Raw genomic sequence first — 26,773 nt, forward strand, 5'->3', positions numbered from 1 at the left:
ATCCTCTAGTGGGGGTTTGCAAAATATTCATACTTTTTAATGGGCAGCATATTAAAGCCAGACTCAGTATGACCCAAATAAAATATATATTTTTTCCAGTTTTAATATATCTTGAAATGAATATATGAAAGCTTATTTGGCCATTTGTGTTACTTCAAAGTGATTCAAATTAAGTTTTTATAAATGATAAGTACGGAAGTTTTGTTTACAAATTGCTGGTCAGATTTCTCCAGGTAATTATGATGCATATAGAATATTCTATCTGTTCCTCTGATCCATCCACGACTACAGCAACATATCAACAATACATACAAATTGTCCTATCTACTGTATATCGCTCTCGTTATAAATGAGAGTTAAATGATACAGAATCAAAGTGTAATTTAGCTGACAAATGCGTGTCGTAAAGGTAATATTGTCTCCTGGCTGTTAGTCCGTCTGTGCGGCTGTCTGTCTGTGCAACAGCTGATGATGTGCAGGGTCGCAGATTTGAAAACACCGGCGGGTCTGTCGTTACAACGTTTATTTAATGTTCCTAGCTTGAGCTTCTGAATGGAATGGTGTATTTGTGGGCAATTTTCATTCAGCAATGGATTGGGAATATTTTCTTAGTTTACCACTATCCAGTTCAAATCAAATTTTGTCACATACACATGGTTAGCAGATGTTAATGCGAGTGTAGCGGAATGCTTGTGCTTCTAGCTCTGACAGTGCAGTAATATCAAACAAGTAATCGAACAATTCCTCAACCATTATCAAAGACACAGAAATCTAAAGAGGTGAATGAGAATATGTACACGTAAGTATATGGATGAGCGATAGATGGTATAAAATACAGTATTTACATGTGCTATGAGTAATGTAAGATATGCAAACATTATTTAAGTGGCATTGTTTAGAGTGCATTGTATAAAGTGACTAGTGATCCATTTATTAAAGTGGCCAATGATTGAGTATCAATGTAGGGAGCAGCCTCTCTGAGTTAGTGATTGCTGTTTAGCAGTCTGATGGCCTTGAGACAGAAGATGTTTTTCAGTCTCTCAGTCCCAGCTTTGATGCACCTGTACTGACCTCACCTTCTAGATGGTAGCGGTGTGAACAGGCAGTGGCTCGGGTGGTTGATGTCCTTGATGATCTTTTTGGCCTTTCTGTGACATTGGGTGCTGTAGGTGTCATTGAGGCAGGTAGTTTGCCCCCCGTGATGAGTTGTGCAGACTGCACCACCCTCTGGAGAGCCTTGCGGTTGATGGCGGTGCAGTTGCTATTACCAGGCTGTGATACAGCCCGACAGGATGCTCTCGATTGCGCATCTGTAAAAGTGTGTCAGGGTTTTGGGTGACAAAACAAATCTCTTCAGCCTCCTGAGGTTGAAGAGGTGCTGTTGCGCCTTCTTCACCACACTGTCTGTGTGAGTGGACCATTAAGTTTGTCTGTGATGTGTACGCCGAGGAACTTGAATCTTTCCACCTTCTCCACTGCTGTCCCTTCGATGTAGATAGGGGGGTGCTCCCTCTGCTGTTTCCTGATGTCCACAATCATCTCCTTTGTTTTGTTGACGTGGAGTGAGAGGTTGTTTTCCTGACACTACACGCCGAGTGCCCTCACCTCCTCCCTGTAGGCTGTCTCATCGTTGTTGGTAATCAAGCCCACTACTGTTGTGTCGTCTGCAAACTTGATGATTGAGTTGGAAGCTTGCATGGCCACGCTGTCATGGGTGAACAGGGAGTACAGGAGGGGGCTGAGCCCGCACCCTTGTGGGGCCCCAGTTTTGAGGGTCAGTGAAGTGGAGATGTTGTCTCCTACCTTCACCACCTGGGGACGGTCCGTCAGAAAGTCCAGGGCCCAATTGCACAGGGCGGGGTTGAGACCCAGGTCCTCCAGCTTGATGATCAGCTTGGAGGGTACTATGGTGTTGAATGCTGAGCTGTAGTCAATGAACGGCATTCTGACAAAGGTATTCCTTTCGTCCAGATGGGATAGGGCAGTGTGATGGTGATTACATCATCTGTGGACCTGTTGCAAACTGAAGTGGGTCTAGGGTGGCCGGTAAGGTGGAGGTGATACGATCATTGACTAGTCTCTCAAAGCATTTCATGATGACAGAAGTGAGTGCTATGGGGTGATAGTCATTGATCGTATTCAGTTATCTTTGCCTTCTTGGGTACAGGAACAATGGTGGCCATCTTGAAGCATGTGGTGACAACAGACTGGGATAGGGAGCGATTGAATATGTCCGTAAACACACCAGCCAGCTGGTCTGCGCATGCTCTGAGGACACGGCTAGGGATGCCGTCTTGGGCCAGCAGCCTTGCGAGGGTTAATACGTTTACATGCTTTACTCACATCAGCCACGGAGGAGAGGGGAGCACAGTCCTTGTTAGCCGGCCGCGATGGTGGCCCTGTATTATCCTCAAAGCGGGCAAAGAAGGTGTTTAGTTTGTCTGGAAGCATGACGTCGGTGACATAGCTGGATTTATTTTTGTAGTCCGTGATTTCCTGTAGACCCTGCCACATTAGCCTCATGTCTGAGCCGTTGAATTGCGACTCCACCTAGTCTCTGTACTGGCATTTTGCTTGTTTGATTGCCTTGGAGGGAATAGCTACACTGTTTATATTCAGACATATTCCCAGACCTCTATCCATAGTTAAATGAGGAGGATCGCGCTTTCAGTTTATCGCGAATGCCGCCATCCATCCACGGTTTCTGGTTAGGGAAGGTTTTAATAGTCACAGTGGGTACAAAATCTCATATGCATGAGCTAGTTGGACCATATTTTAGACTCCTCAGCATGACCAGTATGCTGGACACCGTGGACAGTGCCAAAAAAATCACAAGAGCCAGCTCTGTCTACTGGTCAGTGAAGCTAATTAGCAAGCTAGCTAATTTAGCTGGCTAGATAATAGATACATCCACACACGCATTGCTTGTAATGTGCATAACCTACTGGTGGGTGATTAGCCTACAGCCAAGTAAACGTTAATGCACTTACTCGCACACTTTTCTGGAGATGCTAGCTGGTTGGTTGTTTTCCTCTTGGTCGATTTATTTTATAATAATCCTATCGTTTCTGAGGGTGTTTGCACTGCAAAAGCAAGAGATCAAGCAGATAACGGCGGCGCTATATAGCCTTCCGTTGTGGCGCAGTATATCATTGTGTGTTAATTAGAATAACATTATACTGCTATAACGTCCATAGCCGACTCATTTTTAGAATACGGTAGAGTAACCTAAAGTGCCAGTTGTAGGCTACAAGCAAATGAGAACACCAGCTGTATGATACTGATCAAAGGGCAGCTGGCCCAGCGGCCGCTTGAGAGATCTTAGGTAGAGCACGTTATGACGTCTTGCCTAGGTTAGTTTACAAACATGTAAAACTGTTGCCCCGATAGTTTGATATTTCATGAACACAAACTATGTAAATGAGACTTACTGAGTCTGGCTTTAAAATGTGGACTTATATGGACTTTTAGTGTGGGCTCAATGGGTACACAGTGTTGAGCTAAGCAACACTGTGAGTGTGTGTGCGTGTGTGTGTGCACGTGGTGCGAGTGTCTGTGTATGTGTGTGTGTGTGTGTGTGTGTGTGTGTGTGTGTGTGTGTGTATGTGTGTGTGTGTGTGTGTGTGTGTGTGTGTGTGTGCACGTGGTGTGTCTGTGTGTGTGTGTGTGTGTGTGTGTGTGTGTGTGTGTGTGTGTGCACGTGGTGTGTCTGTGTATATGTGTGTGTGTGATGTATGTGTGTGTGTGTGTGTGTGTGTGTGTGTGTGTGTGTGTGTGCATAAGGATCAACAATGTTTTTGCATCTGGGAGGCATTATGTTATGTTCTGACAGGTAGATTTGTCTGTAACAGCAATGTATCCCTTTGAAACGCTGCCTGCAGATCTTACCAGGTAGTGTGGAGTTGATGCAAATCCAAAGCTCATTCTGTGAAATACAGAAGAAAGGTCATAGCATTATAAACAGAGGACCAACGCCAGAACAAGCAAGAGAATAGGAAAAGAAAATGCCCAGTTCATAACAGAACGACAGGTTGTCTTGACGTACGGTGGTTTCTCTTTAGTTGGGACAAATTAAAAATGAAGGGGCCTTGTGTTGAACATAAGTGAGCATGAATGAACCACACGGAAGACCTCTGTCAGGGGTTTGTAAAAGTAAGGATGTCTGTGCATTTCTAGACATCCTGTCCCAACATTTTTTTCAGCCCTAGAAAAAATGACCTCCGAGAACTCCTGGCTCTGGTGAAACAACAGGCTATTGAATTTTATAGAGAGCATTTTATTTTGAATGAAAACATATATGAATGCAGTAGAAAAAAACAACAGAGACACATAAACTCATAAGAGCTTTGTGGTGACATACTGTGTGGGATTAATAACACACAGTAATAAACACAAACATCCCAGGCTCCTCCGGATAGAGAGCACAACGCATGGAGAAGGAGCACTGCTCAGAGAGCACACTCTCTCTCTACAGCCCTAAACAAGATGATCAACTTTAAAAACGGAACATTGTCTGAGGTTCAACTCCGTACGTCATTGTAAACACTCACTCGTGTCAGTCAGCTGGCTCGCGAAGAGAGGAGCCGCTTGTCAGGAGGCATCACTATAATTTGCGAGGCCGACGGAGAGACATTATATATTTACATGAAGTATAAACATGATTTGTGATGAAGGGAAACCCAAGAAAGTTTCAGAACATGAAGGACGACAGGGGGCGAATTTTAGTACATCTTCTATTACACCTCACAGAGCCAAGAATCCCTTAGAGCAGCTTTGAGGTGTTTTGCGGGGTCTGAGAGTGAAAGGAACCATGGAACTTCAGTGCTAACATGCCGGTGAAATCGTTTCCAAAATCCAAACATCTAATCCAGTTTAGCAAATGAGTGCAAGACATGTGTGCAAATAAGATCAAGTATTTACCTCTAGCGAATGACAGACTGGTTCCTAATTGGCTGTTTCGAGCAGATCAAAAACATTAGGGTTTGTAATTACGTCGGTGGGTGAGGAGTGTTAAGCCTGGTTTCAAGCTCCGCTTTTTGCTACTTATTTTATACTTGTAGCCAAACCCGGTGCAATAGACTTGTGATTAATGCGTATAAGCTTTACCACGGCCACCGATACATTTCCTCTGTCATAATGAAAGATTTCATAGCCAACTTTATTACAGACGCATTTGACCGAAGACTATTTGTAGACCAGAAATCGGCACTTACCATAGACTCAGGGCAGTAGCTTGGTAATCGCTGTAGTAGGTGCTTCAAACGAGATTCACTTTTTATGGTGGCGAGCTGGAAACAGAAAACCAGTGTGTTATGATGAATTCAAAACATGTTTTCACCAAGAACAATATCCAGATTTTCAATGATTTACGATTCCATGGCACATGGTTTATGAACTGATACACAAAACAACGCTGGATTTCATAACGTAGAGTTTTTCCATTTAAATTATACAACATTCTTGCAACCACTACAATGTAATAAATAGGGGGGATAGCTCTGCAGATTTTGCTGCGAAGAGACAAAGATTAGATGATTTGTTTTGGTACTGTCCATATGTAGCAGGTTCAGGAATGGAGGAAGAATTGCAACATCTACCTGGAGCTAACCCTGCAGATAGCACTGCTGGGTGATTAAAAAATGTATTGTCAATCGATCAATAATATAATAATACTCTTAAATATTTATCTTTAATTGACAATGTGTAGAATCTATGAGAAAAGAAAGGTTCAGAACTTTTGTGAAACATCACAGCACAGTTGAAAAATAGATGGCAAATAGAAATCAGAACTGGTTGGTGTTCAGAGATAGATGGGAGGAGTTGAAGCTGAAGGATGGGACTGAAAACAAACAAAAGATCATTCATGTCAAATATACCATGTCTGTAAACTGTATATAGTATGTATAGGCTGGAAGTAGAAGCCTAAGTGTTGTTGACCATTAGTTTACTACAATTAGAGGAGGGGTGGTATGGTTAGGGGAAAATAATAAAGGAATATATATATATATATACATATTCACAAAAAGTATAAGGGGGATTGGAAATGATGCGGACAATTACATTTATGGAAATCACAATCTATCTGCAATATTAACCCCCCCACCCCCCCCCACACCTCTGATCTATGTAAACAAGTTTTGTATAATGAAATTCTCATGTAACAACAGTATCGTAACAACAACAGCCATTTGGTATGCTTACACTTACCACTCAATTAACAAGACTAACGTTTGCCTGAGAAAAGTAGAAATCGTCCCCAAATGACAGAAGAGTTCATCTTAACTCTATTCACACTCAGGCGTGGCTCTCTAGGTCGTGTGACCCTGCGACATAAAACAAACATGGCAGGGCCAATGACAGCTGCCAACTGTGGCCTTATCAACGCAGGGTGAGGAGCTGTTGGTTGACTCCCACACGGTCTGGGAGAATCCTGCGCCTGCCAACACTCTCTGGCTTAGTGCACAGTCATGAAATTAACTTTGGAAGATTCATAGCCACTTAGTCAGAGCAATCTAAAAAACTAAACACATGATGGGAGTTGATGTTGTTTTTGGTTGGTCTCCTTCACTCCTTCGTTGTTTAACTTCACAAAAAAAAGACCACAGTTGGATTCAGCATGAGAAGTTATTGTGTAATATCTGAGTAATATCTTGTAAAGAGTGAGGTAGTAGTAGAGTATTTCTACACTAAAGCGGAGTTCAACCACCAACTGTTGAACGGCATCTTCCTTTTGACTCGTCTGTGATACTGACATCTACACCACCGTGTGTCTGCTATTGTTTTATTCTAACCAGGGTGATAAAGTTGGCTTGTTCTGCTTTCTGTTCATGCATTCTCACTGTTTATCCTCATTACTCGACATTCTATCCAGAACATCAAGTGCACATGGAATGAATCACCTGAAACTAATAACACATTCTTTATTTGTGAGGTGAAATTCATCGAGGTATAGGCTGGGGACTGACGGACGGTAATCTTCTTACAGTTGGAACATTCCCAAGATCTGTACCTTCGAAAGCAGCTGTCGAGCGGTGAGTTCTTGGCCGTTAATAAAATACATCTGCAGAACACTACAAAGACGTGGTTAATTTGGGCCATGGAAACGTACAACCTACACTCTTAGAAAAAAGGGTTCCAAACAGGTTATTCGTCTGTCCCCATAGGAGAAGCCTTTTTGGCTCAAGGTAGAACCCTTTTTGGATCCAGGTAGAACTCTTTTGGGCTCCATGTGGGACCCTCTGTGGACAGGGTTCTAAATGGAACTCAAAGGGGTTCTACCTGGAACCAAAAAGGGTTATTCAAGGGGTTCTCCTATGTAGACAGGCGAAGAACACTTTTAGGTTCTACATAGATAGCACCTTTTTTACACTAAACAAAAATATAAACGCAACATGTAAATTGTTGGTGCCATGTTTCATGGGCTGAAATAAAAGAACCCAGAAATGTTCCATCTGCACGAAAAAACGTATTTCGCTCAAATTTTGTGCACAAATTTGTTTACATCCCTGTTAGTGAGCATTTTTCCATTGCCAAGATAATCCATCCACCTGACAGGTGTGGCATATCAAGAAGCTGATTAAACAGCATGATCATTACACAATGGCGCCTTGTGCTGGGGATAATAAAAGGCCACACTAAATTGTGCAGTTTTGTCACACAACACAATGCCACAGATGTCTCAAGTTTTGAGGAAGCTTACAATTGGCATGGTGACTGCAGGAATGTCCACCAGAGCTGTTGCCAGAAAATATAATGTTCATTTCTCTACCATAAGCCGCCTCCAACATCATTTTAGAGAATTTGGCAGTGTCCAACCGGCCTCACAACCGCAGACCAAGTGGCGTTGTGTAGGCGAGTGGTTTTCTGAGCACAGGAGGCTGCTGAGGGGAGAATGGCTCATAATAATGGCTGAAACGGCGTAAATGGAATGGCATCAAACACATGGAAAAATACATATCTGTATTCCCAGTCATTTGAAATCCATAGATTAGAGCCTAATGAATTTATTTCAATTGACTGATTTCCTTATATAAACTGTAACTCAGTAAAAACTTTCAAATCGTTGCATTTATATTTATATTATATTTTTGTTCAGTATATAAAACTTCTCTCTCTTTCTCAGTCCAACTTTGAAAGATAAATAAATGTGGGGTGCCAGACTGAAACATCCAAAGAGGAATGACCTTGTCCTTTCAGAGACTGAAGGCCTCCCCTCATCAAAGAGGTAGTCATCCCCTAAGAAGAAATGGAACACTGTTTACACGGAGCCCTGTGGCACACCCCTGAAAAAAAACACTTTCTCTGCAGAAACACAGCCGCTTGCAGGGACGCGAACAAGACGGACATTATATCTCTGCCCTCTCCCCCTTCTTTCTCTCTCTGTCTGTCACTCTCTTACTTTCTCTCCCCCCTCTATAATTTGGATCTCCCCCCCTCAGTGGCAGGTGCAGTGCTGGGGACAGGGCGACCTTGCTGAGCGTGGTTCAACACTACAGCATCAATGAGTCTCTCTCTCTCTGTAAAGGGGAGGGGGAGAGTGGTGCTGGTGGTACGCCACCAGTAATAGCCTACTGAAATGGGCTAGGGGTCTGCCCTTTTTCGGTTCCATAAAAAATAAAAAGCCTTTCAGATGTCTCTTTCATGTCTTAGTGAGACACAGAAGGCAAGGATCCATGAAATTGTGCACTGCTTTGGCAGATTCCTTCACTACAATAAATAAGAATAAGATGCAGAGATACAGATGTAGGATCTTAATTTGAGATAGTTTGCTACAGCAGGAAAATAATCCTGCAGCAACGGGAAATGTGAGTTATTATGTGGATTATAATTCATGGACATTTTTGTAGGGATCGATACCTTTTTTGTTCGGGCAAATCAAGTCTAACATTTCAAAGAGGAAATGCAAACTTGTAGTGTATTTGAGTTTTTCAACGTTTTCTAAAGTTTGCATTTCCTGCTGGGCAGGAACATTCTCGGAAACAATAGAGTGATCAAATTAAGATCTTACATCTGAAGAGCGCGAGAGAGAGAGAGCTAGAGAGCGAGAGAGGGCATAAGAGGAACAAAAGAAGATAGACCCTTCACCTGCTCCTAACTCAAATGGGAGACAGGCAGAATTGTTATTCTAGCGCTCATCGCTACACTTCAAAGGACAGAGAAAAAAATACATTTCAGTGCTCTTCATCAAATAGTCATTATTTATGAGCTACAAATAATACGGAGACCATTGTGCTGGGGCTAAAGTTCTCTCACTCTTGTGCTCTACTTTAAACTGTGTGTGTGTGTGTGTTCAGTCTGTGGCCTCCTTTACCTGATCGCATGCTTCCCTACATGGTGTGAGTTCCGCAGCATGGTGGCAGCAGGACGAATCTGTGGAGGAGAAACAGACAGACACGGAGGAGTTAGTCTTTGCAGAGAAAGTCTTTGCTTTGATACAGTAGCACTCACTCACTCCCCAGCTTGTTTTGTCTTAAGCCCTGGCAAACCCGGAGAGACTTTCCAGGCGGGCGGCACCTTGAAATCCACCCATAAATATAACGGATTCACAGTGGCTTAAAAACACAGTTCTGCTTTGGGGCTGGAGCGATTGATTGATAATGGTATTACAGCTGAGCTTATGTGTTTGTCTCAATACACCTATTTCATCCTTTGTGCGTCTGGTCAACAATGTCTGCAGACTAAACAGATCTGGAGTAAGCTCTTATTATCTACCCTTTCAGAGCAACAAGTGTGTATTCTTGAGAAAGCGTTGGTCTCTGCTTAACCAAGACCTTCTGCCCCAACGTAACCAATGCAAACACATCAATGGCCTAACAATGAAGCATGATACAATGTATTTTACCGCATCATTTTTGTCAGGACATCTTAAGATGCTCAAGACTGCAAACATACACAATATTCAGTTCCATACAAAAAAAATACAAAAAAAAAGTTTACATGACAGGTCAATGAACGTTTTCTTCTGGTAAATGGAATAAAACTGTCAGAAGAGACGTTTGTGGTCTTAAATGAAAGTGAATAACCTCAATTCCATGACCTGAGGACATATAGCAGACAGAACATCGGGCTTAATGGGACCCAGAGAAATAGAGAAGAGGGGATGGAGAGAGAAATAGAGGGGATGGAGAGAGAGAGAGAGAGAGAGAGAAGGTGAAGAGAGAGAAGAGCGGGTGGAGAGAGAGAAGACTGGATAGAGGAAACTCACACACATGCTCAAGCCAGACTTCTAGCCTTCCGAATAATAATCACAACAAGGGGAAAAGGTCTCTTACAGAAACATATTATAATCTGTTTATGCTCCTTGAGGAAATGTCATAATTATCAGAATTCTCTCTCTCCAGCTTTTTGTCTTTCATCTCGGCCCAGACATGGTCTTCGTCTCCTCCTCTCTTCCTCCCCTTCCATTTATGTCTGATCCAGGCTCAATCCTTTCATCAACTTGATTCTGTTTTCTTTTCCTTACTCGTCTTCTTAATGTCCATCTCGTATCGGTGACACGCTAAAGGAGGAACAACAAACGCAGCGGTGGAGATGAAAGTGTTTTAGGGTCTAAGTGCTGCATCGTTGACCGTCTGTGATGTATCCGAGTGGGTCTGGGCTGGGTAGGGTCCTGGTCTGGGTTCGGTCTGATGGAAACCAGAACCACCCTAGTTGTCTTTGTAATGAGACACAGATCTCTCTGGCTTGACCCCCTGTAGTAGCCTTTAAAGTATGTGTGTGTATGTGTATGTGTATGTGTGTGTGTGTGTGTGTGTGTGTGTCTGTGTCTGTGTGTGTGTGAGAAAGAGAGAGTTTGTGTGTGTGTGTGTGTGTCTATGTGCATTAGTGTGACACCCCTTAGCGTTCTCTCTGCGCACCGCTACAATTTCACCTGTCACATTGTTGTTGTTCTGAGGTGAGAGAGCCTTCCTGTCTGACAGCCCACGCTAAACAAAAGCTGTTGTCATATTGCTACGATGGTTTCCATTGGCTTCTAATGACACCACATTCATTAGGAGGCTATAAAGGCCTGGGAGTAAACAGAGAGAAGCAGCATGACTAACACACCAGAGAGGAAGACATGGGTCATACGAGGGGAGCTAACAGAATAGCGGCAAACAACACCAGTGACACCACAAACAAACCTTGCCCCGGCCTGAATCATGTTGGTTAACTATGTAGCAGGAACTGACTCACCTTTTCTCTTAACAGAAAAGACATGTCAACATGTCATGTGACCTATATATAGAACTGCAGAGCGTGAGTAAGTGCAGTAAAGTGGATTGGCGATGCAGTTGTCTTGGACAGAGATGGTCTGTCATTAGAGGTAGGCAGGGACTTGGAAAGGGTCTCGGTCTTCTCTCCAGCCACTCACAACCACAAGGCCCCTTTTAGTGAGTCAGAGAGCTAGGCGTCTCCGGGTGCTGACTCACTCTCTCTTTCTCTGACTCTTTATCTCCCTCTCTCTCAACCTCTCTCCATCTCTCTCTCCTTTTCTTGAAACCCAGTAACATGTGCTAGCACTTTGAGCTAGCCCTGCTACTGTGTCCCTGTTTTCAGAGGAATAGTAATAATCCCACCCACAAGCCACATGAAAGGAATTCCCCTCTTCAAGCCCCCCACAACCTCTCTCTCTCTCAGTACACACTCCCACCCCAACCCTTTTAATGCCCCCTCCCACGCTAACTCAACCCACCAGCCGCCCCACAGACCAGCCCCTCTGGACTCCTCATGCCCTGCTCCCCAAACTACTTCACACAGCAAAGTTGTTTGCAATGAAGGGAAGGAACACGTTGGCCTGGCTCTCATCTCTTGCGTGAGTTACGTGAAGAGGCAGCATTTGATGTTCAGATATTTGAAGTGAGGGAGTCAGAGACAGCGACAGAGCGAGAGACAGAGAGAAAAATTGAACTCTGGCAGAAATTAAGGCCAAAAACTTAAAAGGGTCGGCACTTGACAGCCTCGGCAAAACTGATCAAACGGGAATGAGAACCAGACAGAGGGAGGGAGGGAGTAGGGACAGTTTACAATATGGGGCCGTGGAACCCCGTGGCCCCGTGGCTTCCACCCAGAGGGAGGCGCCACAACAGCCTCTGGATTCCATTCATGCCATGACCGATGCAGTGTCGTGGTGAGGAAGAGCAGGCCTCGGCATCCTGGCTCTGTGTGTCTGTGACTCTCTGTCTTCCCCAGTCCAGTAGAGGAGAGGAGAGACAGTGGAGGAGTACAGTATCACCACGGTAGTGACTGTTCTGTTACTCTCTTTGCCTCAACTGACACATAGCCAGAGACATGCCACTCCACCATAGACAAGAGGACATGGGGGTGGGGGTGTCATTAATACACTCTTACCCGAATACGAGCTGAAAATTGCAGATTTGGGCACTGATAAGAGCCTAAATTGGAATGCAGAGGCTGTACAGTGACATGCTATACATGACGCAAGAGCTCACTCACTCCTTCACAGCTCTGTGTGGATTTTGACTGACAGACATCCTAAACTTGAGAACTGCGTGTGACAAGAAGTTGCCCCCATCCCTCTCGCTAATTGGGCCACTTTTGCTAATGTCTTGTTGTCCGAGTGAGGGAAATGTTGTAAATTAAGATTGTATTTTGAAAATTGTATTTTGAAAGATGAGACGTTGAGGATTATAATAAATACCGCTTTAATGTCATACAAGCAAGCCAAACACCCATATCATAAAACTCACGTCATATACAGTGTCAACATTTATGATCACTATGTTTGATGTACAGTTACAAGAGGACATGGCGTCATACCCTGGGTTGTTCTGAACAGAATGAGCCTATGTTTGTTTATTGTGAAGAGAATTCACTGCGGAACACGCACCTGAATGCAATCATGACTCCTTTCTATGCTCACCAAAATGACGATCTGTTTCTCTGACTGGCCCTGTGAAAGCCTATTACTGTAACATTGTAGTTTATAACTTAGCTAGTCATGTTGGTAATAGGACAAACTTTCAAATGAGTGCATTGAAATGACTTGAGAACTGAGCACACTTTGGAGAGGTGTGTGACCACTTGGAGACTCCAGTTAGTCCTCTCACTCAAACCCTTGTCATTTTATTTGCCTTATGTTGAACCTACCCCACATTTTCCAGGAATACTGTTATCATGTTACTGAATGTATCCAGTGTATTTTGAGATTTTGTTCTCAACAAATTCAGCAAAAAGTACAGTAAATGTCAAATGCACATAAAATCAACAGTGTAATGTTTGGTTTCAGTCTTGTGTCAGGTGAACTGTTATGTCCTCAACTTTGGTCTAATCATTTCCCCATAATCTCCAAACTGTTCCCTTTCAATTGCTACCATGCTTATGCATTTAATATATCTTCTGTAAGAAACATTTCAATGTAGCCCTATACATATAGGCCAATTGCTAGAAGAGTAAAGTGTAAACATGGCAAACCTTTCTGGGCAGGGGAGAGTGGAGAAGAAAGAAGGGAGGAGATTCCAGCTAGCTACGTAGGAGGAGAGAGGAGGGAGGAGATTCCAGCTAGCTATGTAGGAGGAGAGAGGAGATTCCAGCTATCTATGTAGGAGGAGAGAGGAGATTCCAGCTATCTATGTAGGAGGAGAGGGGAGGGAGGAGATTCCAGCTAGCTATGTAGGAGGAGAGGGGAGGGAGGAGATTCCAGCTATCTATGTAGGAGGAGAGAGGAGGGAGGAGATTCCAGCTAGCGTAGGAGGAGAGAGAAGGGAGGAGATTCCAGCTAGCTACGTAGGAGGAGAGAGGAGGGAGGAGATTCCAGCTAGCTATGTAGGAGGAGAGAGGGAGGAGATTCCAGCTAGCTACGTAGGAGGAGAGAGGAGGGAGGAGATTCCAGCTAGCTACGTAGGAGGAGAGAGGAGGGAGGAGATTCCAGCTAGCTACGTAGGAGGAGAGAGGAGGGAGGAGATTCCAGCTAGCTACGTAGGAGGAGAGAGGAGGGAGGAGATTCCAGCTAGCTACGTAGGAGGAGATTCCAGCTAGACGAGGAGGAGGGAGGAGATTCCAGCTAGCTACGTAGGAGGAGAGAGGAGGGAGGAGATTCCAGCTAGCTATGTAGGAGGAGAGAGGAGGGAGGAGATTCCAGCTAGCTATGTAGGAGGAGAGAGGAGGGAGGAGATTCCAGCTAGCTGTAGGAGGAGAGAGGAGGGAGGAGATTCCAGCTATCTATGTAGGAGGAGAGAGGAGGGAGGAGATTCCAGCTATCTATGTAGGAGGAGAGAGGAGGGAGGAGGATTCCAGCTAGCTATGTAGGAGAAGAAAGAAGGGAGGAGATTCCAGCTAGCTACGTAGGAGAGAGGAGGGAGGAGATTCCAGCTAGCTACGTAGGAGGAGAGAGGAGGGAGGAGATTCCAGCTAGCTAGTAGGAGGAGAGGAGGGAGAGATTCCAGCTAGCTACGTAGGAGGAGAGAGGAGGGAGGAGATTCCAGCTAGCTACGTAGGAGGAGAGAGGAGGGAGGAGATTCCAGCTAGCTATGTAGGAGGAGAGAGGAGGGAGGAGATTCCAGCTAGCTATGTAGGAGGAGAGAGGAGGGAGGAGATTCCAGCTAGCTATGTAGGAGGAGAGAGGAGGGAGGAGATTCCAGCTAGCTATGTAGGAGGAGAGAGGAGGGAGGAGATTCCAGCTAGCTATGTAGGAGGAGAGAGGAGGGAGGAGATTCCAGCTATCTATGTAGGAGGAGAGAGGAGGGAGGAGATTCCAGCTATCTATCTAGGAGGAGAGAGGATGGAGGAGATTCCAGGAGTAGGAGAAGAAAGAAGGGAGGAGATTCCAGCTAGCTACGTAGGAGGAGAGAGGAGGGAGGAGATTCCAGCTAGCTACGTAGGAGGAGAAAGGAGGGAGGAGATTCCAGCTAGCTACGTAGGAGGAGAGAGGAGGGAGGAGATTCCAGCTAGCTACGTAGGAGGAGAGAGGAGGGAGGAGATTCCAGCTAGCTACGTAGGAGGAGAGAGGAGGGAGGAGATTCCAGCTAGCTACGTAGGAGGAGAGAGGAGGGAGGAGATTCCAGCTAGCGTAGGAGGAGATTCCAGCTAGCTAGGAGGAGAGAGGAGGGAGGAGAATCCAGCTAGCTACGTAGGAGGAGAGAGGAGGGAGGAGATTCCAGCTAGCTATGTAGGAGGAGAGAGGAGGGAGGAGATTCCAGCTAGCTATGTAGGAGGAGAGAGGAGGGAGGAGATTCCAGCTAGCTATGTAGGAGGAGAGAGGAGGGAGGAGATTCCAGCTATCTATGTAGGAGGAGAGAGGAGGGAGGAGATTCCAGCTATCTATGTAGGAGGAGAGAGGAGGGAGAGGATTCCAGCTATCTATGTAGGAGAAGAAAGAAGGGAGGAGATTCCAGCTAGCTACGTAGGAGGAGAGAGGAGGGAGGAGATTCCAGCTAGCTATGTAGGAGGAGAGAGGAGGGAGGAGATTCCAGCTAGCTACGTAGGAGGAGAGAGGAGGGAGGAGATTCCAGCTAGCTACGTAGGAGGAGAGAGGAGGGAGGAGATTCCAGCTAGCTATGTAGGAGGAGAGAGGAGGGAGGAGATTCCAGCTAGCTATGTAGGAGGAGAGAGGAGGGAGGAGATTCCAGCTAGCTATGTAGGAGGAGAGAGGAGGGAGGAGATTCCAGCTAGCTATGTAGGAGGAGAGAGGATGGAGGAGATTCCAGCTAGCTATGTAGGAGAAGAAAGAAGGGAGGAGATTCCAGCTAGCTACGTAGGAGGAGAGAGGAGGGAGGAGATTCCAGCTAGCTACGTAGGAGAAGAAAGAAGGGAGGAGATTCCAGCTAGCTACGTAGGAGGAGAGAGGAGGGAGGAGATTCCAGCTAGCTATGTAGGAGGAGAGAGGAGGGAGGAGATTCCAGCTAGCTATGTAGGAGGAGAGAGGAGGGAGGAGATTCCAGCTAGCTATGTAGGAGGAGAGAGGAGGGAGGAGATTCCAGCTAGCTATGTAGGAGGAGAGAGGAGGGAGGAGATTCCAGCTAGCTATGTAGGAGGAGAGAGGAGGGAGGAGATTCCAGCTATCTATGTAGGAGGAGAGAGGAGGGAGGAGATTCCAGCTATCTATGTAGGAGGAGAGAGGAGGGAGGAGATTCCAGCTAGCTATGTAGGAGGAGAGAGGAGGGAGGAGATTCCAGCTAGCTATGTAGGAGGAGAGAGGAGGGTGGAGATTCCAGCTAGCTATGTAGGAGGAGAGAGGAGGGAGGAGATTCCAGCTAGCTACGTAGGAGGAGAGAGGAGGGAGGAGATTCCAGCTAGCTAGAGGAGGAGAGAGGAGGGAGGATTCCAGCTAGCTATGTAGGAGGAGAGAGGAGGGAGATTCCAGCTAGCTAGGAGGAGGAGAGAGGAGGGAGGAGATTCCAGCTAGCTATGTAGGAGGAGAGAGGAGGGAGGAGATTCCAGCTATCTATGTAGGAGGAGAGAGGAGGGAGGAGATTCCAGCTAGCTATGTAGGAGGAGAGAGGAGGGAGGAGATTCCAGCTAGCTATGTAGGAGGAGAGAGGAGGGAGGAGATTCCAGCTAGCTATGTAGGAGGAGAGAGGAGGGAGGAGATTCCAGCTAGCTATGTAGGAGGAGAGAGGAGGGAGGAGATTCCAGCTATCTATGTAGGAGGAGAGAGGGGGAGGAGATTCCAGCTATCTATGTAGGAGGAGAGAGGAGGGAGGAGATTCCAGCTAGCTATGTAGGAGGAGAGAGGAGGGAGGAGATTCCAGCTAGCTATGTAGGAGGAGAGAGGAGGGTGGAGATTCCAGCTAGCTATGTAGGAGGAGAGAGGAGGGAGGAGATTCCAGCTAGCTATGTAGGAGGAGAGAGGAGGGAGGAGATTCCAGCTAGCTACGTAGGAGGAGAGAGGAGGGTGGAGATTCCAGCTAGCTATGTAGGAGGAGGGAGGAGGGAGGCAGGTTGGGCTGGACAGGGCTGCGTGTGTGTGGAACACGTCAGCCTCAGTCATCCTTCATTAAAGTGAGTTAGCGTTAGTCGCCAACCGCTAGCAAGCCTAGGAGCACTTACCAGGGGGAGGGAGCCGAGCTTCAGCCGACCCAACCCAAGTACCCATGTAGCAGCCTGCATTGTGGTGACCGCAAGTCCGCGTGGTGACCGCAAGTCTGCGCTCCCCTCTCTTAACGAGCTGCCATTTTAATGACACAATTGGCGCGGCCAGTGGACCATTCGGCCTCCAGCCCTCCTCTTCACCCATCTGTGTCCGTACGGCTGTTCGCCTGCCCCTCTTTGTGCTCCTCGCCCCGGAGAGAGGCCAAACAAATTACCCGTTGCCAAGGGCAGACAGTTGATAAAAGCCATGGCAACAGCACTAGTTGTGCACTTTTCGTGAATTGTTGTGTTTTATCTTTTTTTTTGTTGACATTGTTATCTTTATGTTTCTATTGGGATGAATGGGCCAGCAGTGGACGGTGGCATGGTGCGATGAGGTTGTACAATATATGGAGGTCGGAGGAGGAGGAATGAATTGGCCAGTGAGGCACGTCGAGCCCCGCTGCGAGCCCTTTAATAGACAATGACAGGCTCTGGCTGTGCGGAGTGGGGAGAGCTCATCAGCAATACACAGAGCTGGGAGTCAGAGGCCCCAGGAGCTGCTAATGAGCATAGTAGGCCTAGAGACAGAATCACAGAGAGACAGACAGACACCACGAGGACACACAGTATATAATGTACAGTAGCAGGACAGGACAAGACAGGACCGAACAGTACAGTAGAGTAGAGCATAGTAGAGTAGAGTAGAACATGTTTTCCCAACACTTTCCAGTGCTTGTATTGGTGTCAGAGTGTTTCCTCAGCCAGAACAGCCTGTTGGGTATGTATGTAGTCAGCTCTGAGAGAATGGACTGCACTGTATGGGGGAGAGGAGAGCACAGTGTGAGGGAAGTCACAACACACACAGCTATCTTCAACTCCAGGAGATAACGGATGAGTCGGAATGGGGCCTGGTGTGGTGGGTAATCCATCCATACTGTCAGGGGGACAGAGAGAACACACATGGTCCCTCACCGAGGGGTTACACAAACACAATGGAGGTGGTGACTACTGAAAGGGCTTTTAAGGGTTGGTCATCTGGGGTGGATGGGTGACAGACACATCACTCTATGTTGTGGCTGGTTTAGTGGGGCTAGGGGCTCGTGTCTGCTGTGAAGGCCTGAGTGAACCCTTCCATCGGCACTCAAGAGAAAACATACTTTCTGGCCAGGCAGGCAGTGTGTGTGTGTGTGTGTGTGTGTGTGTGTGTGTGTGTGTGTGTGTGTGTGTGTGTGTGTGTGTGTGTGTGTGTGTGTGTGTGTGTGAGAGAGAGAGAGATAAATACAGTGAGAGAAGTGTGTGCAGTCTCTCCTACAACCCCATCTGTCACATTCATGAGGGGGACACACTGCCCACCTCAAAAGCACCCTCTTCTTCTCCCAGTGTGATGCCCCTTACTTCTCCTCGCGACTCGAGAGCGGGAATCAATCACGTCAGACGCGCCGCTTTCATTGGCGGGACGGAGACATCTGCCAAGACGTACCCATCCCATTTCCTGCCCCGCTACGCATATACAAAGGGACATGTACCGTATGACTGGCCTGAAAGATCACAGGACTTAGCACTTACAGCAGATGCAGTCTGACTTTCCAACTATACAATGCACAGACTGGCGGCTAATAACAAAGGCATGGAAGGAAGGGAAGAGAAGAGAGGACGGAGGAGAGGGTAAGGAGGGAAAAAACGCCACTACAATAGCTCAGAGCTGGGGAAAAAACGCCACTACAATAGCTCAGTATCAGCTCTGAGAAAGCTACAAACCGCTGAGTCATTTTTAACACTATTGCACCATATTTGTCTGAAATGTAAAATATGTCAACTAAAACGCTGACAGACACGCAATGGGGGACGGCCATCTTTAAGCCATTATGACTGGCTACAGCTACATTAACTAACCTCGCCCAGGCTGTAGCTAGAGTTCATCAAACTGTCTTCCATAACTCCATGACAATAACAATCTAGTTGAAATTCTTGTCTTAAGGTGTCAACATCTGAAACAGTGTTTGCCAAACTCTGTGCTACATGTCTGTGGCTCGGGTGCTCACCCAAGCCTCTGTAGTAACTGCGTGGGTGAGTTCAGTAGCTATCTGGCCCTGTGTGGTTGGAGTAAATCCCTCTGTCCACACCACAGATCGGTTTGATCCTGCAGTCTTGGCACCAGCAGCAGACAGAGACAGGCCAGTGTTGTGTTGTGTCTGTCTTTACCTAGTGGGCTGGCCGAGGCCTTGGTTGGTTCAGCTGCTTCATTCAGCTGTTTTCTCTGCTTAGCTTACTGGATATCTGGGCCCGTATTCACAAAGTGTTTCTGAGTAGGAGTGCTGATCTAGGTCAGTTTTGCCTTTTAGATACCAATGAATGAGGCATCGGGGACCTGATCCTAGATCAGCACTCCTACTCTGAGACACTGCGAAAACAGGCTCTGAGATTTGACAAAGCAGCTTCAGGCTTTAACAGTTATACATTTGACATTTTAGTCATTTAGATGACACTGCCTCCTACAGGAACAATTAGGGTTAAGTGCCTTGCTCAATGGCACATCGGCAGATTTTTCACGTAGTCGGCTCGGGGATTCAAACCAGCGACCTTTCAGTTACTGTCACAATGCTCTTAACCGCTAGGCTACCTGCCGTTAGAGTGTGTGTTGATGCGGGCCGGCCTGGGATGGCTGTATTTTCTGCTCACTGCCGTCCGACGGTCCGACGAAAGCCGCTTCCCGTATTTTGCCACAAAACACAAGGCGGTCTTCAAAGGAGAGAGTAGGGATAAAATGGAGGGGTATTTATGCTATAACAAACAAAGCTGGAAATAGCAGCAGCGCTAGCCCTGGCTGAAGCGTATAGCCGCTGATGAAATGTGGAATATCAATGTGCCCCCTCCCACACAAAAAAAAAGCGGTTCCTGCCAGTCCGCTTCCTGTGCGGATGCTCTTGTGGAGGTTGCTTTGTCTTTTGCTCTGTGTCCTTTCTCTCCAAACAACTTAAACAATATCAAACCTCTCGATTTCAGAGACGAAAATGTCAATAATATAGCACACTAAAATGAACTTTCTAATCTCATATTCTCTCCTATTGTGTTTCAGAACTCAGCCTAGGATGTCCTCTTCTCACCATCGGGGCTATAAACACACACAAACACAATGGTGAATAGTCATGGATTCTTGTCTGATGTTTGGGCTGCTCCCGCATTCCTCTCTGGCAGCCTGAACCCTCTAGGGGAGAGTTTAATGCCTCTGGGTCAAAGGTGACTTCCTGTGCATTAATACATTGCGATCTGACATAAGCAGGGAGGCATTAAGGGATCAGTGTGTTGTGAAGAAATGTGGGAGAGACTAGAGACACAGACGTTTCCTCGCACCACAACTCTTTCTGTGTCCTGATTCACTAAAAAGATGTGTAGGCCTTTGTACTACAGATGCAGTCAAATATAATGGCACCCATGTACGAGTCACTATTTATTCAAAAATAAGTTGAAATTGAAAAAACCTTTGGTGTTAACACGTGTATTTGTTTTATTTGATGCACAGAACCAGAAAATGTAAATTGACCCAATTTACATTTTTCACTTCAAAGTCAAAACATGGCCTGGACTAAATTATTCAAAATTCTAATGAATTAAGTTGGAGGCAAGTGATTCTCTGCAAGTGTAATTGATCCTACTTGTTGTAAGTTGCAGGTACCACCAGGGTAAAAAAGCCATTAACCCGTTTTGAGGAAGAAGAAAGAAACACGTTCTGCTCCATTGCGCTCCATTGTAAAGTGCAAGGCAGCCAATATATTGGACCACATCTGTATATGAAATATTAGGAAGGTGTTCCTAATGTTTGATATGCTCCGTATATGTCTGCACTATATGAAAATATATGTCTGCACTATATGAAAATATATGTCTGCACTATATGAAAATATATGTCTGCACTATATGAAAATATATGTCTGCACTATATGAAATATATGTCTGCACTATATGAAATATATGTCTGCACTATATGAAATATATGTCTGCACTATATGAAATATATGTCTGCACTATATGAAAATATATGTCTGCACTATATGAAAAATATGTCTGCAATATATGAAAATATATGTCTGCACTATATGAAAATATATGTCTGCACTATATGAAAAATATGTCTGCAATATATGAAAATATATGTCTGCACTATATGGAAATATATGTCTGCACTATATGAAATATATGTCTGCACATATGAAAATATAATATATGTAGCACTATATGAAAATATAATCTATGGATTTCACATGACTGGGAATGCAGATATGCATCTCTTGGCCTCACAATGGGCCTCAGGATCTCGCCACAGTATCTATGTGCACACGAATTGCCATCGATAAAATGCAATTGTGTTTGTTGTCCGTAGCTTATGCCTGCTAATACCATAACCCCACCGTCACCATGGGGCACTCTGTTCACAACGTTGACATCAGCAAACCGCTTGCCCACACAACGCCATACACACGGTCTGTGGTTGTGAGGCCGGTTGGACGTACTGCTAAATACTCTAAAACGACATTGGAGGCGGCTTATGGAGGAGAAATGAACATTCAATTCACTTGCAACAGCTCTGGTGGACATTCTTGCAGTTAGCATGCCGATTGCGCGCTCCCTCAAAACTTGAGATGTCTGTGGCATTGTGTTGTGTGACAAAATGTCTAATTTTGGAGTGACCATTTATTGTCCCCAACACAAGGTGCTGCTTGATCAGATTCTTGGTTTGTCACACCTGTCAGGTGGATGGATTATCTTGGCAAAGGAGAAATGCTCACTAACAGGGATGTAAATGAATTTGTGCACAAAATGTGTGATAAATAAGGTTTTTGTGCGTAAGGAAAATGTCTTGGATCTTTCATTTCAGCTCATAAAACATGGGACCAACACTTTACATGTTGTGTTTATATTTCTGTTCAATGTATGAGTGTATAATAGACGATATGACCAGGAGAAGCAAATTCCTGAGTAATTATTCAAATCAACAAGTGAATGAATAGAGAATATTAATATTGTCATCATAACCCCTCATCCATGGAGACCAAACTCTCTTTAATCAATGGTTGATAGATAACTTGTATTTATTCAACTGACTTGTGCTCAAATGAGTTTATTTGATTCCCTCATTGAAGTGTCTTTACCAGAGTAACTAGACAGGAAAATCGACCAACAACTATCAAATAAAAACATGAAAGTGTGTTTTTAACACATGCTGGGCTGGCAAATTATTTGACAAAAATCTGTGTCCCTCCATCACGCAAGATCCATAAGAAACCAGCTAAAGAAGAGAATGTACTCGGGGTGTGAAAACATCAAAGGCCATAAATTGTGTCTTGCATCTATAAAAGTCTGCTCCATTGAAGAATCTTCAAAAAAATTCTTCACACAATATTCTAAAGAGATAAATGATGATAGATGAAGTGCTAGATATCTAAAACAAAGTTCTTGCCATCACTAATATCTTCCTCCAGCTGTTTTAAATGACATCTGTGAGGATTGAGGGACTCATAAAACAACCAGAGGGAATAGAGAGACCGGGTGATGGGTAGCCTCAGAACTAAAATTGGATGCGGGATTGATCGACACCAGGGTCCAGTTTGAATTCATCAACCCCAGTACACTCCCATTTAGATACCTCATAGCAACACACAAGCAATAAAGCAAAAATCAATTACACTGCTGCTGGCACATTACAATCTTCAAAAAGTAAACAATAGGCCTTTTCAGTATTTATCTCCAAACATGGCCATAGGATGGTGGTCCCTTAATGTTTAACCATGATTGATGACCAACTTTTTTGGGTCATCCACCCAGATTCTGGATTTCAACAAACACAATCAATGTGTTGAGCCGCAAGGCCCACCACAACCCAAAAGAATTCAGCCAAGATCCAACAGTAAGTGCTCCTGACCTATCGTTTGGGAACAACTTCTTATCAAAAAATGTGCATGCCTGACTCCACATTATCTACATATAGCACATAATCATACATAATATTGTGTCTAATGTTTGGACTATTTTACCCTCACATGGAGGTGCTACACCTATGTGTCTGTGGTTGTGGTTAAGTAAAGATAGCCAGTGTGACCAGCAGGTCCATGTGCGCTCCAGGTGTGCAGCTCACGTAGGGCACTGCACATTCCTCCAACCCCTGGAGGAGCACCTGAACACCATCAGTCTGTGTGGAGCAACAGATGTGAGGCCCTGATTGTACTCCAGACTCCAGATGGAGGGAGTTTGTCCCGCCCCTCTTTTCATATTCAATTAGGAAAATCAAAAGGGACACAGAGCCGGCCTGTCCCTCCACTGACTACACACACACTGGGGAACATGCATCTGAGGTGGAAGGATGGGGGGATAAGAGTATGAACAAACATAATGAACTAGATATGTCCAGGTAGAGGGAAAAGAGGTGGGGGAAGTGTGTGTGTGTGTGTGTGTGTGTGTGTGTGTGTGTGTGTGTGTGTGTGTGTGTGTGTGTGTGTGTGTGTGTGTGTGTGTGTGTGTGTGTGTGTGTGTGTGTGTGTGTGTGTGTGTGTGTGTGCGTGCGTGCGTGTGTGTGCGTGTTTTGTGTGTGTTTTGGGGGAAGGAGAGGTAGTAGGAGTGGAATCAGCTTGAGTCTTTTTTTGGCGAGTGATGAAATGAGGAACCCGTCTTGTTCTATTACATAAGTTCCAGTTCTGTTGCTGCCACCCTCTGAGCCTGCCCGTCAGACAGTCTGCTCTGGACCCATTGAAATGAACAAAGGTCTCACCTCCCTCGGGAGAAATGCCACACTTTTAGGCAAAGAACGTGAGAGGGTCTTTAAAATCCAATCTACTTGTAAAATAAAAAATAATAGGCCTTTGTTGATGAGATGCAAATCCAGCCTTATTGCTATACAAATGGATATGGAGTTTAATAGTGTGTCACTTTCAAGTGAGTCCTGTACTGATCCTATGTCAGATGGAACCATGACTATGTAGTGTTCCCCAGTCACATTCAGGTATAACTTGACAATCTTGACATTTATGGTGGCCCTTAATGTAACAACTTCAATGTTGTGTCAACATAAGTACATATGCTTTACAGAGCCTAATCTAATAACCTGAAAACTGTTCAGTTATGTCTCAGATCTGAAACATAATATACATTGATATTAATGTAAACCAATGTTCTTGCAAACATGCTATTTACTCTCCTAAATGAACAATTATTGGAGTCAGATCAAAATAAATACATACCATTATTTCATTTATTTCAATAACCATGTGCCAAGTTAATATCTTTGGTAGGCTACATAATCACATTTTTAAAACATTGCATAAAAATGATGATACCTATTATACTATTGCCTATTATTTGAATTTGCTTAGAACAAAACAATAACTACATGTGTTGTCTAAAAGCATGGCACAACATGATGCAAAAAAACGACGCATGCTTGAAATGACATTTCAGATGATGCAAAGACTGCCGTCCATTCTATTCTGCCTCATGTTCCTAAACCAGCCTTACTTTGAGGAGATGTTCAATTGGTTGCAGATGCATCCCCTTAAAACAGGGATGACTAGCCTGAATAGCCCATACATGAAAATAAACTAAAAAGGAAAGGGGGAGGTAGTTTTAGCGGGGAGAAGTGGGGAGAAAAACATTTAGGGAATTTTTCACACGAAATAACCGAGGGAGTGGGACAATGAGAAAACCTTTATCTTGCGGCAGTGGTCACGATTGGGGCCAAATTCGTTTCCCAGATGTTCCCAAGGCGCGAGGACTACGCTATCACATTGTAGAACTTTTCACAAAACGGCCCATGTGTAGGTTCATTTATTCTCTTCAGTTCATAATGCCAGCTGGCTAATGTGGGTCCTAACTGCAGTTCTAAACGAAGCCTCGTCTTTCATGTTCAATGCACAGTGTGACAGATTAGAGCGATATTTACGCGAACTAATCCACATCCTGAGCGCATGTGGACACACAGCACTTTTCACAACATCAAAGTCCTCATATGGCAGATGCGAATTTAGAGCTGCTGCTGCCACCCTAACCCCATCTGTAAAGATTGAGGAATCCCGCACCAATGAATGATGTGGCCAAATGACTATTGATAAGAAAAGGTACGCCTACAATGTTGCCTTCAGACATTGTTGTTATATTGAAACGGGGGTGCGCCAACTGGTTAACAAATTGTAAGTGTGACAAATGGCAACAAACAATCACTTTTGCCAAATTCATTAGCATGAGAAAGTAAAGTCAAGGGCAGTTGTCTAAACCCAATAAAAGTCTCGCCTAAACACTGTATTTGCTAATTGACCGGTGTGAAGGATTAGCAGTTTATCGTTATCAAAGGACTCGGTACTGGTACCCCGTGTATATAGGCAATTTATGGTTAGTGGAGCCTATGCAGTTTTATTCCTCGTGTTATTATATTTCTATGTTTTGTTCTCTCTGCATTGTTGGACAGAGCCAGTAAGTAGCCTAAGCATTTCACTGATAGTCTACACCTGTTGTTTACGAAGCATGTGACATACACAATTTGATTTTATTTAGGCTACACTTTCATTCACGTGGTGTCAAATGTTCAGCCATGTTATTACCTAATAAGTAAAACGTTGAGAATTTACATCACACAATATCTAGCTAGTGCCCTTAATAGGATCTACTATAGCCTAATCAACAGGTTATTCTAATGCACCGAAGAGAAACAAATATAACACGTATTAAATGATGTAATGTCATGACCAGAATATAATAGTCTACACAACAAGCTATGGCTGGCAGCAGTTCCATCACCGGTAAAGGGACCCTCCCCATTTGCGTGATACAATGTGTCAGAAATGAGAGGTAGAAACCAGCGTGACACAAAGTGAAGGAAAATTACGGATATCACGTTCACAACGGAAACCTATATGGGGGGGTCATTACTGTATTCCCTCCGAAACACTAGAACATTTTCACCTAAACGTCCCAATACAAAGTACCGTTAGAAAACACAATGTGTGGTCTGTTCTGTTCATAAAACAGTCTAGCCTACAACGGTTGCTGGCTACTCACAGGTCTCATACTGCAGGATGCGTACTGTAGAAGTGAATCAACAAGTTAAAACTCGGCGCAGTGAAAACTTGGGTCGCCTACAAGGATTTGCTCTCACTTGAGCGAACTTTATCATTGTATACCTTGCATGTTTTGAATCAAGTACAGACCCCAAGAGCACAAAAAATACACTTAGAGAGACACAGGCATATCAATTACTGTATGTAATGTTTAGCGAAATAAGAAAAGCGAAGCGGAGACTTACCCTGAGTAAGAACCAAATCGTAGAAGTTGAAGGCGAGAAGAAAAGTCACTATCTCAAAACACACATACATCTTATTGAAATCCTAAAGTGCATTGTGAACGAAAACACAAATAAAACACTGCCGCTTTGACAAGCTCCATGAGACCCTCTGTGTCGGCTACATTAGCGTATGCGGCTCTCTCTCGTGATCCGCTCATATACAGGCCGAATAGTGGAGGAGATGGAGAACTGGTGGTCACACACAGCGCATACTGGGCATGCGCCTACGGGACAAATCCCACCGGTCAGAAGAGGGCTGGGTTAACGGTGATATACGTATGAGAACAGTATAATAACGCCGTTATTAATGCATGGGTGTGGTGTTATTGCCTGGAAGTATTTCATTTTAATTCCAGAGATGTCAGCCAATTAGGCTTCTAGAATCATGGTGTCCTCTAGAAATATTTCGAAATATTTTTTTGTCATATGTGAACTTTTCTT

The 26,773-nt window shown here is 44.7% G+C and overlaps 1 protein-coding gene across 1 annotated transcript in view; it reads right to left on the bottom strand.

The window, feature by feature from the left end:
• reck (reversion-inducing-cysteine-rich protein with kazal motifs) overlaps positions 1–26,517 on the bottom strand; it is a 64,395-nt gene extending 37,878 nt beyond the window's left edge. Inside the window, exons 1-4 of the mRNA XM_024392772.2 lie at positions 26,294–26,517; positions 9,311–9,369; positions 5,214–5,288; positions 3,889–3,925 (exon numbers count right to left, since the gene is read on the bottom strand). Of these exons, the coding sequence (XP_024248540.1) occupies positions 3,889–3,925; positions 5,214–5,288; positions 9,311–9,369; positions 26,294–26,363 (241 nt within the window). The 5' untranslated portion in view covers positions 26,364–26,517. The remainder of the gene's footprint in view (positions 1–3,888; positions 3,926–5,213; positions 5,289–9,310; positions 9,370–26,293) is intronic.
• Between the last annotated feature and the right edge of the window lie 256 nt (positions 26,518–26,773).

The sequence above is a fragment of the Oncorhynchus tshawytscha genome, linkage group LG29 (genome assembly GCF_018296145.1).
Source record: "Oncorhynchus tshawytscha isolate Ot180627B linkage group LG29, Otsh_v2.0, whole genome shotgun sequence".
NCBI lineage: Eukaryota > Metazoa > Chordata > Actinopteri > Salmoniformes > Salmonidae > Oncorhynchus > Oncorhynchus tshawytscha.